The sequence below is a fragment of the Manis pentadactyla genome, chromosome 4, assembly GCF_030020395.1.
Source record: "Manis pentadactyla isolate mManPen7 chromosome 4, mManPen7.hap1, whole genome shotgun sequence".
NCBI lineage: Eukaryota > Metazoa > Chordata > Mammalia > Pholidota > Manidae > Manis > Manis pentadactyla.
In genome coordinates this window covers 169974113-169989848 of record NC_080022.1, presented here as the reverse complement: position 1 = coordinate 169989848, position 15736 = coordinate 169974113, and the positions used below count along the sequence as shown (strand labels likewise).

The 15736-nt window shown below is 48.1% G+C and overlaps 1 protein-coding gene across 1 annotated transcript; it reads left to right on the top strand.

Moving 5' to 3' along the window:
* Positions 1-980: 980 nt before the first annotated feature.
* Positions 981-6174, top strand: LOC118911150 (keratin, type I cuticular Ha1-like). The gene is made up of 7 exons (XM_036882851.2): positions 981-1404; positions 2386-2468; positions 2988-3144; positions 4389-4550; positions 4643-4768; positions 4928-5148; positions 5785-6174. Exons 1-7 carry the CDS (start codon positions 1057-1059, stop codon positions 5891-5893), a joined length of 1206 nt encoding a protein of 401 aa, XP_036738746.1. The 5' UTR covers positions 981-1056; the 3' UTR covers positions 5894-6174.
* Positions 6175-15736: the final 9562 nt, after the last annotated feature.

Here is a 15736-nt window from a genome sequence, read left to right as displayed (position 1 = left end):
ATGAATTAGACCCAGCCGCTGCCTTCAGGGAACTCCAGTACAGAGAGAGGAGCACAGAAGTCATGCAATGCCACGCTCACGGTGAAATAAACCTGGGAGAGGAGGAGATAACCTATGTGAAGAAGCTGGGAAGGAGGTAGTTTGTTTATATGTAAGCAGCATGGGATGGTGGAGAGAACAGAGATCTGTTTTGGAATCCTGGCTTCACAACATATTAACCCCTACCCTCCCTGCCTCCCTTTGCCCATCTGTGAAATGGGAATAATGTCATGTTCCTTCAAGGGTTATGGTGTGGAGTGAGTGAGACCATGTTTGTGAAAACCGTCCAGCACCACCCGGGGCCTGTACAGGTGCTCAGAGGGCGAGAGCTCCTTCTGACCAGAGTCCTGGGCCCACCTTCCATTCCTCATGGCGCCCCATGCAAACGCTGCTCCTGCTGAATATGGTAGGTGGTTAATTGATAATGTCATGGGCATGGATGATGCCCACCACATCAGGAAATAGGGCCACTGGGAACCAGGCTGTTTTAACCATTCCAGAAGGGATCTAAGTCCTCTTTCTGAGAACCGTGAATATGGCATTTTGGAATCTGACCTAGCAAAAGATACACAGGCAAGAGCTTTGCTTTTCCATCTCAGCAAGAAGAGCCAAAGGCTTGCCAAGGAGTCAGGGCCGTCAGACTGAGGCGGAGCAAGTATCCCTGGGCGTGCCACATCCCACAAATGTAGGCCAGGGCGTTCAGGAGGCCAGCCCTTTGAAGCCACACTATGAAGCTCTTGCTTCACTGACGCACAGCATGGCAGAGGAGTCCTGACTTAGCGAGAAGCCCAAGTAAAGTCTTTTATGAGGTGCGGGACTCTTCTGAAGAAACCTAACAAACCAAGGGGAAGGGCTTTTGACAATCACCAAATGAGTAAGAAAAAAAGGACTGCCTTCCATGTCCACACCCTGTGCAGAAGAGGTATAAATGGTCCCCAGACGAAGGAGACCCACAGCTCTGTGACTTGCAGAACTTGAACTCTGTCTTGCACCGGGCGCCTCGCTCCCTCCAGCACCATGTCTTTCTCCTACTGCCTGCCCAACCTGAGCTGCCGCTCCACCTGCTCCTCCCGGCCCTGCGTGGCCCCCAGCTGCCACAGCAGCATCCTGCCCGGGGCCTGCAACATCCCCGCCAACGTGGGCAGCTGCGGCTGGTTCTGCGAGGGCGCCTTCAATGGCAGCGAGAAGGAGACCATGCAGTTCCTGAACGACCGCCTGGCCAGCTACCTGGAGAAGGTGCGCCAGCTGGAGCGTGAGAACGCGGAGCTGGAGAACCGCATCCGGGAGCGGTGCCAGCAGCAGGAGCCCTTCGTGTGCCCCAACTACCAGTCCTACTTCCGGACCATCGAGGAGCTCCAGCAGAAGGTGAGGGGGGACATCACACTGCTTCCAGCAGGAGGTCGTAGGGAAGGAATTTGAGATCTTAGTGTGGTTGAAATGCACAGTTGAACTCCGGCTTTTCCATTTTGTTTTTTTGAGGGCCCATCTGACTTGAAGCCCAGGACAGTTAGGTATGAATATTTGCACAGTGTTAGTCTTTGCAGAGGCAGCAGCACTTCGCATGAATAAACTGTAATTAAAGCTGTCTCAAAATGCTTCCATGCATTTGCCAAGCTCCAGAATTATTACCCTGAGGTGAGAGAAAAGAACTGAGCCTAAGAAGGAAGCCGAGGAAGTGGTACCTTTTGGAAGGATCGGACCATTTTCTCTTCCCCTCCACTGGGTTTTGGCTGCTCTGACTTCCTGTTGCCACCCTCTTCTGGGTACCTAGGTGTCCTGACTTATTGTCTTGACCTAGTTGCCTCTGGGCTTCTCCTGGTATGCAGTGTCTAGTGAGCACATACAATATTTGGCTAAAACCAGGAAGAGTGGGAACTATCCAGGAGGAAATAGCTCCAAGCCATCCAGGATGGCTGGGAGGGTGTACCTGCTTCCCTGACCCAGTCCCTCCAAAGGTGAGCTTGTGTATTTATCTTACAAGCTTGCTTGGAGGTTTCTTAAGGCCAGGGCCCAGTGCTTACTTGTTTTTATACCTTTAGCTCCTAAAATCATACCAGACATATAGGAGCTTTTTAAAAAGAAATGTTTTTAATATTATCAGCTTCTCAGTATTGCTTATTAGGAAAGAAAAAGAAAGATACCCTTCTTGCATATTTCAAATGTTTTATTTTTCAAATTTGATTTCTCTAATATTTCTTGAGTGCCTCTTGCAAATGGACAGCACTAAATAATCTTCTATAAGGTCCACTGTGACTTCTCATTCTGTTCCTTATATAAATGAATTAGTGGGGACTGCTGTGGGTTAAAGACAACCAAGCTCATTCTACAATGTTCTGCGTCTTCTAGATCTTGTTTAGCAAGTCTGAGAACGCCAGGCTGGTGGTGCAGATTGACAACGCCAAGCTGGCTGCAGACGACTTCAGGACCAAGTGAGTGGGCAAGGGGGGTGTTGTCTTCTCTCTCTTCTCTCCTTCCCCTTAGCCTGTCCTCAACACTGACAAACACTGACAAAGCCCTTCCCTAGATCTTTTCCCCAAGATCCTCCATTGCTCACCAGAGTTCAGGGATTTCTTCTCCAGATTCAGTTCCCTTCCCCTGCTTCTCTGTAAACTGACATCCCCCAATCTGATGTAGAGGCCATGGTCCCCTAATGCTCTGCTGTATACAGAATTCAATGAGGAGAATGTGGGAAGCATATCAGTTTTGAAAATCTCACAGTTTATGGGCCTTTATCCCCTTAAATCCACTGACTCTTGGTTTATAAGGATATAATTACCAGTGCACTTTTTCCTAGGAGCTACTGCTCAGTGTTGAAAACCTAAACGAACAAGTTGGCTGCAAACACCAAGCCCCAGCTCCCAGTTGTCTGACAAATCAAACCAAACCAAAGCAGAGTCCAGGCTAGGCCTGTTCCTGTCCGGCATGTCCATGATGATCCTGTATTGCAGGTACGAGACGGAGCTGGGCTTGCGGCAGCTGGTGGAGTCGGACCTCAATGGCCTGCGCAGGATCCTGGACGAGCTGACCCTGTGCAAGTCTGACCTGGAGGCCCAGGTGGAGTCCCTGAAGGAGGAGCTGCTGTGCCTCAAGCAGAACCATGAGCAGGTGAGTTTCCCCAAAGAGCAGCAGGACCACTCACCAAGGCTTGTTTCCACCTGCCACAGGGCATGGGCGAGACTCAACTGGCTGAGGAATCTATTCTCCAAGCCAAAAGGGATTTGTAGGGAAAGAGTAATCTAAAAACCTGTGGCATGAGACTAGGAACTTTCTGCCAGAGGTGGGAATGGGAGGGAAGGGAGTCGGCAAGCCCAGTAATAAGGAAACGTCAGCAACCCGGCAGACCCACAGCCTCTTCTGCTCCCAGGTCGGAGCATGCCGGGCTGCCCAGATTGTTTATCCCAACTCTGCATTTAATAACTGGAGAGGCCAGAATGGCCACACAGCTGGGAGGGCTGAGCTGGGAGAAAACCCTGCTCCCCTCTTTCTCATCTGGAGCTTTTTCTGCTATTCAGTGTTGCTTGGAGGAAACACTGAGCAAAATGCCCACCATCACTACTTAGTCACTTGCATGATAAAGATAACAGGTATTTTGTGCAAACCTTAAATCTCAGAACAGTGTAAATGGTGACAGTTAATATTAATCAAGTGCTTACTGTGAGCCGAACATTGTGCTAAGTGCTTTAGGATTCCAGAGTACTTCTCATTTTACAGATGAAATTAAGGTTTTTAGAAGCTTCTGGAAGCCATATAGTAAGTGGTAGAGTTGAGACCTAATTCAAATCTGTCTGACATCCACTGAAGCTCAAGTACCAAGTTATGCTGGTTTGGGGAGAGATTATTAGTGAAATGAACACATAGTTATTTCCTTCAGTAAAACCTATGCTGGTAGAACAAACAAGTCACCAGTCAGGTCTACTCTGTCCCAGATGGAAGACTTGGAAGTAAGCCGTCTTTATTTCCTCATTAGCCAGACTCTATCCCCTTTATTACCCATGGTTAAGATCAAACCCGGGAAGCCATGTGCTATACTAGCAAAAACATGGACCTGGGCATTTGGAGCCCACAGCTTAAATCATGATACATCACATCTGCTCCAGGACCCAATCCCTGCTCCCTCCAAGTGAGGAGAGGCACACCGGATTTGAGGGTGGAAAGAGGTCATGGGTTTGAAAGCACATTGTAAATTGGAAGACACAGGTTAGTCCCTGAATACAGAATTCGGTTAATTAGAAGGTCAGAGGGACCACAGCTGTGGAAAGCTTAAGAATGATAACAAGTTGACTTACATTCTCTTAGAGGTAAGCATCTGGATCCTTGGTGAGGCTTTAATCTTCCTCTTCCTCCATCAGGAAGTCAACACCCTGCGCAGCCAGCTGGGAGACCGCCTCAACGTGGAGGTGGACGCGGCCCCCACCGTGGACCTCAACCGTGTGCTCAACGAGACCAGGTGTCAGTATGAGGCCCTGCTGGAGACCAACCGCAGGGACGTGGAGGAGTGGTTCACCACCCAGGTGGGCATCTCAGCACAGGGCCACCCAGGGCTCTTGGCCCCTCCGCCCTTCAGGCCAGGGCTGAGCCTGTCTTCTCTTCTGTTGTGTTTCAGACCGAGGAGCTCAACAAGCAGGTGGTGTCCAGCTCGGAGCAGCTGCAGACCTCCCAGGCGGAGATCATCGAGCTGAGACGCACGGTCAACGCCCTGGAGATCGAGCTGCAGGCCCAGCACAACCTGGTGGGTATTGTTCAGACCTCCTGGTGAGAAGGGGGAGACTGGGGGTCAGAGTCACTGGGATGCCGTTGGCCACACTGCCCTGAACTCTTGAAGCTTGTGACTCCTTTGGAGAAGGCCACTAAGGAGCAGCTCCGTGACATTCGTTGTCTTCCCCCACAGAGGAACTCCCTGGAGAACACGCTGACGGAGACCGAGGCCCGCTACAGCTCCCAGCTGTCCCAGCTGCAGTGCATGATCACCAGCGTGGAGTCCCAGCTGGCCGAGATCAGGGGTGACCTGGAGCGGCAGAACCAGGAGTACCAGGTGCTGTTGGACGTGCGGGCCCGGCTGGAGGGCGAGATCAACACGTACCGGGGGCTGCTGGAGAGCGAGGACTGCAAGTGAGTACCCGGCTGCAGGTGTCCAGTGCAGTCGTGCACACACAAGTGTACTTCTCAGCTAGATGCCAGGCAAAGACTGCACATCTGGGAAGGGAACTTATGCCTTCACTTCAGACATGCTCAAGCAGAACCCAGAAAACACAATACGGCCATCATTAAAATATAAAAGAGCAAGAATTGTTTGATGTACAAAGTGGAATTGTACAGCCAATTCTTTGCATTCTGCTGTGATAGCATTGCTGTGAGACCAAGGGCATGCCTTACAGTTACAGGACTGCATGTGTACGGCGTGCGTTGCCATGTGCTTTCGCATCTGACCTTACACTTACCACCAGGCAGGCTGGGTCAGGATTCTCCCCACTCTATCTGTAGAGACGTGGGGGCTTGGAGAAGTCTGAAGTGACTTTCCCCAGGTCACCAGCTGGGAATCGGCAGCGTTGGGGGTCAAAGCTAGAGTTCTAGTTTCTGTCTAGCATGACTTGAATAGTAATTTGACAGTGAGCACTGCGGCAGAGAGCCTGTGTCCCCCTGTTATAGGTGCGGCCAAGTCCTGACAGGCGTTCCAGGCTGGGGGACTCTCTGGTACCTGTGATAAGCCTTCCCCAGCTCACCTTGCCACACGTTCTTTTTCTCCAGGCTTCCCTGCAACCCCTGCGCCACAACGAACGTGTGTGGAGTCGCCGGGCCCTGTGCCCCCCTCACGCCCTGTGTCCCCCGCCCACGCTGTGGTCCCTTCCTGAACTAGACCCGGGGGCTGCCAGAGGAGCAGGGAGTTGGGCCCAAGGCTCCAGAAGTTTGAGCCGGCACTGGTTCCTTTGACAAAAAGGGCTGGAAAACACACACCTTTTATGCCTGGAGCCACTCCAGTCAAACAGCAGAGAAACTCACCCAACCTGCTCCAGACCTTTCGCTGCCACCCTTTTCTTTACTGGGGTCTGCTCCTTCTTTGCCCGCCCTGAGAACCCTCCCAGTAGCAGCAGCCTACTCTTGTAACCTCCTAATAAAACTGATTTCCCTGGTATAGCAGATGCCTTTCTCACTGGTATTCATTTGTTCCGCCACACCCATCACGAGCACTCATAACAAGGCACTGAAATGGCCTGGCTCCTGTGCACAGGGGCCTCTGCCTGCCTGGTGGGCTTAAGGCTGCCCCATGGGGAGGCAGGTGAGCAGGAGTGGGGGCCAGGCAGCCCCAGTGCTGGGGCCCCCATCTGCCCTGGACCACTTCTGGGTTTTCCCCACTCTCCCTCTGACCTGGACATCTCCCAGAGCTGACTGTAACCAAATCTGTAGCGAGGGGGCCTGGGCAGGGGGCCGGAAAGGGGCTCTGGAAAGCTCAGCTTTTGTCAGCAGGAAGTCTCGGGCCCAGAGCTATAGCATCTGGGTCCTGGGGGTCCAGGCAGCTTCAGGAACTCCCAGCAAAGGCACTGCCCCGTGCCTGGCGAGCCCAGGATCCCCTCCACGTCCTGTGTAGGCGGGTCCTTCAGCCTGTGCTCCAGCTGCTCGGTGTCCCCTCCCACCTCTGGGGCTTTGACCCCTCAGCCCTTCATCTGATGCTTCTGCTTTCTCCATTCAACCCACCCACTACCTGTGAATACCTGCTCTGTGCAGACCCCGGGTGATGTGGAGGGGAGAGCACATGAAGGCGGACACAGTCCTGGCTGCAAGTTATTTACAATCTGTTAGAAGTTTCCAGGCAGTGCTATTCTAAGATTTGGTCCCTTTATAGCTTTTTAAAATCATCTTTCAGCAGCAACACAGAGGCAGGAAGAGAAACAGCGAGAGCTCTCCCTGTTGGGGCCCTTCCTCTCACTTCTGGGCTCTCCCAGGTTTGAGATTAGTTTCCCGTTTCCATGTTGCCTGGGGCCACCATCCATGAGGGCTCCTAGTAAGGCAGCAAGGCATCAGCACCTGAGAGCCCTCTCCTAACCCTGCTCTGCCCTCCACGTGAACCCAACAGCATGGGCCAGCCGTGGGTCTCACCCATGAATGACAGTGTGACACGTCATGGGAGAATCATGGTGCATTTTGGAGGCAGAGCTTTTGGGTCCTGATTTTGGAACAGCCAGCAACTTGCCTAATTTTCTCTTCCTTTGAGAGAGCACCTGGGCTGCTGGCCTCATGGGGATGTTGAAATGGTCTCTATGTGGGGAAGCACCCTGGGAATGGCACCCCACTGTTCATACACACACTGGTCATCCGGCCATTGACCCTTTGACCTTGAATATTGATCCTGGGCTTCCAGAGTCTAATTTTAAGATTGTCTGTTCCCAATAAAACATTGCACTCAGCCTTCTATGCCTGTGCCTGATGTAACTTGGACCCTGTTTTCCCAGCACCCAGCACTCTGCTGAGAGGCTCCGGGCCACCAGGGTAGCACAGGGCCAGCTTTCTCTTATGGAAAGGTGACTCATGTTGTCTGTTGTTCCAGGTTCCCCTCTCCCAGCTTGCCTGTGGAATTCCAGGCCCCAGAGCAGCGCGGGGTTGATGCGAGTGGAGAAGCCACAGGGCATGACAAGGGAGTCTTGGGTGAAAGGTGGAGGAGTTTGCTGTGTGGGGAGGCGTGGGCCCTCAAGGCCGTCTTTCCCCTTCTCCTTCCTACGCGCATCTTAGCCTCCCGCAGGCGGTGGCACAAGCCTCTTCCTGAGGGTACCTCTGTGTGGGAGCGCTGAGGAGCCTGAATGTGGCCTGGTGGCTCACTCATGGGACGAATTACCGAGAGGTCCAAGAAGCATCCAGAAAACACCAGGAGCACTTTAGTGCTGAGTCAAAATAGATTTGTGAGCACTTAACATGCAAAGCTAGGGGCAGTAGGTGACAGTTACAGTCAACTGCTTTGTTTTGTTTTGTTTTGTTTGATTTTACTTCTAGAAAGAGTCACTGATATCTAACAACTGCTCACATCCCTCACGAAAGGCAGAAAGTCAGGCAGGAGGTGCCAAATTTACAAGAATGGCTAAAACTACAAGAAGATATGATCAGGACGTGGCCTACCCTTTGTTATTGTGAAACTTGCACTGCCACTTGACGTGGCAGGTACCAGGAGAAAGGGCCCAGCCTCACCAGGCTCCAGCTGAGCCCACAGCAGGTGTGGGGCTAGCACTCCTTCACTTACTGTATTACGTGTAGGGACACACATGGGTCTGAAATTTAAGGAAGACTGGGGAATATTTACAGCCTCCCAGGTCAAAGGCAGGTTTATAAGAAGTTAAAACGTGCTCTGCAGCAGCAGGGAAATGATGGCGTCTGCATGAGATGACCTCATTTGGCAGCACAAAAGAAGCTTGTGGTGGCTCTGATTAGCTGCGGCTTGGAATGTGACATACCAGTGTGCACGGGTGTGTGTGTTCAAAGTTTTTTTAAAAGGTTGAAAGACAAACAGATAAAACATATAACAAGCCCCAGAAAAATCTTGGGTTTGAGAAGGACTACTTTCATTTTTAATCTAAATTGTAACCTCTATCTGAATTACTTGGCCTGTCTGAGCCTTAGTTACTTAATCTGTAAAATGGGGGAGAATAATGACCCCTCATAGCTTTTTTAATAAGGATGGAAAGATGTTACATTGGCACAAGTGGTTAACCCAATGCTCAATACATAGTAAATGCTCAGTAAAGACCATTTCTATTCATGTCCTTAGGGACCCTGGGGAAATTATATCCCCCTGCTCTGACCCCCTTTCCTACCGATCAGGATGGGGGATGCACAGCCTTGAGATTCAAAGGTTTTGCTGACTCCAGTCCTTTGGCACCCAGGTTAGGAACCTGGTTTCAACTTCCTTCAAGTTGAGGGATGCAGAAAATTGGCTGGATGGGGAAAGAGGTGGAGGAATCTGAGCTCAAGGGCTGAGGACCAGAGATAAATGAATCCAGGTGTGTATGTGCATGTGTGCCTGTGTGTGAGCACATGCATAGTGCATGTGTACATGTGTGTATGTGCTGTTAGGAAGCTGGATAGGTAAGAACATTAAGCTGGTGGAATGTTCACTGTAGCGATCAAAATTGTTAAGCAGGAGGAAAAAGTAAGGGACAAATGTGGTGCCAAAGCCATCGTCACTTATCGGAACTGGTTTCCACTTATATCTTTTCTACTTAAAGCAACATATAAGTTTATCATTAAAGATAAAATTTAATGCATTTGTATTTTATTTTAATAATAATTTCATACCTGCACATGCTGGCTTCATCACTGGTTGGTTGCAGAGCCTGGCTGGCTGCTGACCACAGAGAAAAGCATGCAGGAATATTGATTACTAGCAACCTGGACACTGGGGGCAACCTGGACACTGTGTGTCATCCATCATCCAACAGCCAGGCAGGGAAGAGGGTCACCTTGGGAATGGCACACTCAGGCTGTGCGTAGTAAAGTCCAAGCACACAGCAACACAGGGAGTGAAGTCCCTCTGACGACAGTTGACTCCCAGGGCAGGGTGGTGGCAGCGATTGGAGAGTTTCAAGTCTGTTCTTGATTAGACTGGTTCTCTAAGGCAGCATATCTTGAACTGAAAGGCAGAAACACAGGTGGGTTGGTGGGAGGATGGGTGGGGAAGTATCCAGAATCTTGTAACTGAGATATGAAGAGCTCTGTGCTAACAGGACTGGCTCCTGGTGTTTGACATTTGGGTGTTAAGGATTTTAGAAAAGCAAATACCTGACTTATTACTATGCTTTCAACAGGGTTCACATTCCTGCTTTGGTACAGAAAGAAAGAAAGAAAGAAGTGGCTGGGGGGAAGGGAGGAAGAGAAGAGGGAGGGAGGAAGACAAAGGAAAATTGAAAGAGAAGGAAGGGAGGGAGGTGGGGAGGGAGGGAGGGAAGATAAGAAGGAAGGTAGGAAGCAAAGGTCAGGCAACCTTGCTCTGTCAATGGCGATTGTCTTAGGCCCTCTCAACTGTACTTTATCACTTGGTCTTCATGGCCCTGTTTCTGCCACCACCTTGCTTTGTCTCTCAATTCTAGTCATCTCATGTTTGCCCCTTCGATTTAATGGGAGACCCAATTTTTCTGGTTCTCACCTTTGGTGCCTCCAGTTCACTCTTTGCCCCCATCCTCTAGCGCCTCCAGCTGTTGGCCTCCTCTGCCAGGTCTGTAGTAGCCCCCGTGAGCCACTGGAGATTAAAGAAAGGCTCCCTGTTCCAGGGGACACACTCCACAGGCGCCTGGTGTGGCAAGCGGTTCATAAGCTGGCCTTCAGCTTTTGTGCAACCCCCCGGCTGGGTGCTTTTGCTCTCCGCCCAACTCTCACATCTGCATATGGCAGCCTTGAGACAACCGCGTAGCCTGCTCGAAGCCCAGCCCTGGACTCCATCCGGGCCATTGTTCCTACTAGTCTGACTGTCAATCAGATAGTTCAACCTTGAAGAATTTTCACATTTCTTAATTGATCCTTGTGGTGCTTTTCATGGCAGACATATAGGAGGCACATGATTGGTGCTCAAGAAATAAAAACCTGCCTGCCTGAAATTAATACCAGTTCAGGACAGATGAAGAATAAAGCACAGAGAGGTTGCTTGAGCAATGTCACACAGCAACAAATGCCTGCCTCTGACTCATTAGGAGGAGATGTGCTCGGGTGATTATGAGAAGAGGAGGAAACATGCACCCACATGATTGTCGTTTTCTAATGAGATGGGAGTAAGTCCTCTTTCTCTTAACCGTCACTGAAGAGTTCTTGAAGGCAGTAAGTCATTTCTAGATTAACAACCATGCCATTCACAGGATTAGACGTGAAACTTCATTGTGAAAGAATTTTGGTGACAAGAACAGGGGTATGGAGTATAACTTTTGAACTAAGCCCTACATAGAATAGAAATTAAGTAGAGAGCTCAAGTGGTTTGACCACACAAATGTTGAATTCATGCCAAGAGGTTTCCACAATGATCCGAGGACAGATGTCATTCCATCATTTTGTGGCTGTAGCTGTGGGTGCCCAGGACCAAACAAGACTATTCTGAGTATCTTAAGTTTCCATCAGGACCAAATAAGACTATTCTGAGTACCTCAAGTTTCCATCAAGTAAACGGCAATGCCATTAAGACTTCAAGGTCTTTTTGAAAGTGCTCAAGCATAGACCCTGAAGGTTACCTGTAGCCCCAGGTCACAGTGCTGCCCAGTGACCAGTCAAGACATGCAAGCTCTGGTCTCACCCTTGTGGCTCTTCTCTCTACAGAGGGCTGGGTATCTCTCGCTGGACCTAAAGCTCATTAAAGGTGACAAAGCAAAGTATGCATTCTAGAAAGTTTTGGATATAAATTGAGAGAATCAGGGAGTCTAGAGATTTTTTTCCTCGACGCTAAGCTGTGACTGACAATAAATGAAGACCTGGTGAAAAAGTGAACCTCTTGGTTGAACCAAGGAGTTCTTTCAAACTCACGTTAATTGCCTATCCAATTAAGTAAGTTGATTGAAAAGTTCCAGTTACTGTTCATGCCTATATTTTTTAAAAACTTCAACTTGTATATACATGTATAAAAGCACAAAACGCTAGAAGGGTACACATATTAAATTCATGATTGTGTTTGTCCCTGGGAAGAAGGGATTAGAATGTGAATAGATATGAAAACTAAAGAACTTCTTTAACATTTTTACTTGATTTTTTAACACAGAGAAAATATGAAAAAATATTAACAGTATGAATCCTGTTGTGAATTTTAAAATAGTTTCTCTACTTTTTTTTGTTTTAATGCCTAGATTTTTTAAAAAGTCTTTTATTGCTACCTAAGCAAAACACAAAAGAATTGCAAAGAAAAGAAAAGCAATATTTAATTTATTTATCTCAATCAATAATGGCTGTAGTAATCCTGGGTATTAGACCTTAAAGTCTTAATGGCATTGCTGTTTACCTGATGGAAACTTTAGGTGCTTAGAATAGGCAGAGTAACCAACCAGAATGATATACATTCTGTGTTTGGTCCTGGATACCCACAGCCACAGCCGCAAAATGATGGAATGGCATTTGTACAGATCCTTGCGATAGGATCATCATGGAAAGGTATTTGTGATTTTCATACTTACTGTGATAAAGAGAAGGGAGAATAGTGAGTCAAAGGTCATGTTATAAAAGATCTAATTGCTTTGTCTGTTTATCTAACTGCTTTACCTGTCCCTGCAGTATCTGAGATATTTAGTTCACTAGCTCAGGGTTAACTGAAGTTAGAGAAGTACGAGAATCAGAAAAGATGTACTCTCTTTGTTGAATGTACACTCAGCCCCAAGAAGTCTGGGTCCTTCTGTACAAGATTTATATGTAATGAGTATTTCCCCCTCTATAATGGGTTGGGAAGCATCCTATCCAAAGATGAATATGTAAATACTCTCAATCAGAGAAGCATCAGTCAAGTGTGGTGATCAAGGGTGACTTATGAGGGCATGCAAGTTTCTCTAAGATATCTGTCTAGGGGATTCACTCTCTTAGGAACCTTTCCTGCTCAGAGTGGTTTCCTTTTTCAAATGCAAATCCTTGTATTTTATTAAGGATAATAAGTATTGTTGTTAATATTTCTAGCAGCATCCTTGTTTTTCAGAAATTTTACAATAGAAGTAAAAAAAATGAGGGTTGTGGAGTGTGATGGTTAATTTTATGTCAACTTGATGGGCTAAGGGATGCCCAGAGAGCTGGTAAAAATTATTTCTGGGTGTGTCTGTGAGGATGTTTCTGGAAAAGATTAATATTTGAATCTGTAGATCAAATAGATTGCTGTCACCTCTGCAGGCAGGCATCATCCAATTCGAAGAGGGCCTAAGTAGAACTAAAAAGCAGAGGTAGGATGAATTTGCTCCCTTTGTTTGACCTGGGAGATACATCCTCTCCTGCTTTTGACACTGGCCCTCCTGGTTCTCAGACCTGCAGGCTTGGACTGAATTACACCACCAGCTTCCCTGGCTTACAGATGGCAGATCGTGTGACTTCTCAGCCTCCATAATCATGTGAGCCAATTTCTATAATCTATCATCTATCTGCATATATCCTATTGGTTTTATTTCTCTGGGAAACCCTGGCTAATGCATGGAGAGGAGGGTTCCAAGATGGCAGGTAATGGGGTTTGTGGGGGCATACCCCAAACATAAAATACAGGCCAGGGAAGCTTTCCCTGGAAATAGAAAGCTGGGGAATGGAGATGAGTATGCAGTCCACGTGGACCATTTTTCTGGTCCTTACACTTTCCTTACGTCAGTGAAACTGGAGATACTGAATTAAATTTGCTTTGAGGGTCAGCTGAGAGGGCTTCTCCTCCTTCCTTCAAGTAATTCCCCTAGTTTCTTGCTAATGGGCAATGGGGAGAGAGAGAGAGACTGAGAGCAAGACATAGACTGAGCATGCAAGGTCTGGTTCAGTTACAGGGTGATCAGCAAACCTGAGGAAACAGCAGATCAGATACCTCTTGGTTTTGTTGTTGGGGAGAAAGGTTAGGGAAGAGGCAGAGGGCAATGACTGCAGGCCATTAGCATCCCACAGGCTGGGGAAAGGGTCACCTGGGAGAAGAGGAAGGCTATTTGAAAAGAGAGCTGTGCAGCAATCTGTCTCATCTCCACTCCTCTGACAACATGACTTTGTTAGTTCTTCCGTTGACATAGACCCTCTCCTCGAATCCGGGAGAGTTTGTGCTGGCAGAGGAAATGACCCTCTATGACTTCTGAGGACAGATCATGGAAGACGAGGCAGCTCCCACCTGGTTCTTCCGGGCTGCCAAGAGGAAGCCCGAGCAGCCTTCAAGTACCTCCAGCCTTCATGTCTTTCCTGATGATGCTCCAGACATCACAGAGCAGAGACAAGCCATTCTGCTGGGGCTTTTCGGAATTCCTGGCCCATGAAATCCACGAGCACAGTAAAACATTGTTGATTTCTGTCCCATTTGGGTTTGTTAGGCAGCAGTCAGGACTGGAACAAGGACTTCCTCTGGGGCTTCTGGTTTGTCTGCACCTTGGGTGGGAACCAAAAAAAATGGCCAGACAGTTACATCTTGGCTCCCCAGCATCCATGCTATTCTAAGGGGGCCTACATAGGGCTGACTTTACTTTCTCAGCGTTATTTCCAAAGATCACATTCATAGGTATTTTCTAAGTTGTCTTATATTCCTTTAAAGATAGCAACATCCTTAATTATCATGCGTTTCATGATTCCACTGTCTGAATCATGGCCTATTTATGCCCTGTTGTTTCTGCGCTTCTCTCTCATGGTGCCTTGTTTCCTGTGTGCTTAGTTGTATATGCCTGTGAGCTGTTCACCGTTTCAGTCAGGAGAGGCTAAATTATGCTTACTGTGCTAACAAACAACTCCCACATTTCTCAGCTCCTATCCTGACAAGAGTTTATTTCTTGCTCATGCTCTATATCCAACACACACCAATAAGAGACTCTACTCATCATACTTACTGAAGAGCCCAAGCTGGCAGCAGCTCCAGCTCTAGATAACCTTCCACAGATCTGCTTGGGAGGGCGAAGGAAAAAGCGGCCGGCTGCTCACTGGCTCATAAAGCTCTAGTCTGGAAGTGACATGTGATACACATCACACCCGTTCATGTGTTATTAACCAAAGCAGGACACTTGGTCATGCCTAACATTGAAGGAGAGTGAGAGGTATCTTCCTGTCATGTTACTGAAAGGCAGGGACAGAAATATTTGGTGATGGCACTGACTGCCACCCTCATTTTCCTTGCGATATTATTTGTGGGACTTTATTGAGGTAGGATGATGGTGTGGTCCTCCAGAAAGGATTTGCATTTGTTTCTGTCAGTGCACTGGGGCACTACCAGGCAGAGGTCTCTGTGAATTCATACAGGTGAGACAGCTTTCCGTACAGCGCCCTGGTGGGCAGAGTGGGTGAGCTGAGTCTGGGTCACCGTGATACCAAGGGTGTGGCCTCTGCAGGCGTTCCAGCTTTACGGAGGGGAGGATGTCCTAGAGGGGTCTCCACCCTGGGTGGGTCTAGACTTTACCTTCTGTTTCTATCCCTAAAGAAGTCGTGAAACTGCAATTAAAGTTTGCTAAGTTCAACAAATGCCCCTGAGAAGCACCTTCACTGCTCAGTTCGCATGCCTTTACTTAGTTCTTCAATAATTACTTGGAAATTCGTATTCTTTTGTCAGATCTTTGATGCTTTGAAGACTCAAACATACAAAAATACAGCATGTTTAGTTATTTTCAGGATGCAGGTTAATCCAAATAACAGCCTGCCATACTGTCCCAAACTGAACCTCTGCAGCTGTATTGTCCAGTACAGAAGCCACTGGGGGCATGTGGTTATTTCAGTATATTCATATTAAATAAAATAAAAAATTCAATTTCTCTATCACATTAGCCACAATTCAAGTGCTCAATGGTCATATGTGTCCAGTGGATTCTATATTGGACCAAGCAGATATTGAACATTTCTATTATCACAGAAAGTTCTACTGGACAGCACGGCTTGCAGACTTGAGACTGAGTGAAGCAGTGATTGATCAAGCAATGAAAGGTGAATGACAAATGGTGGCAGAGACCCCACTCTCTGCTAGGTGATGCTTTTGACTGTACTGCACTAAAGGGGGTCATCTCACATTCATTTATGATTTTATTTATTCATTTATTTGACACGTATTTATTGAGTGCCC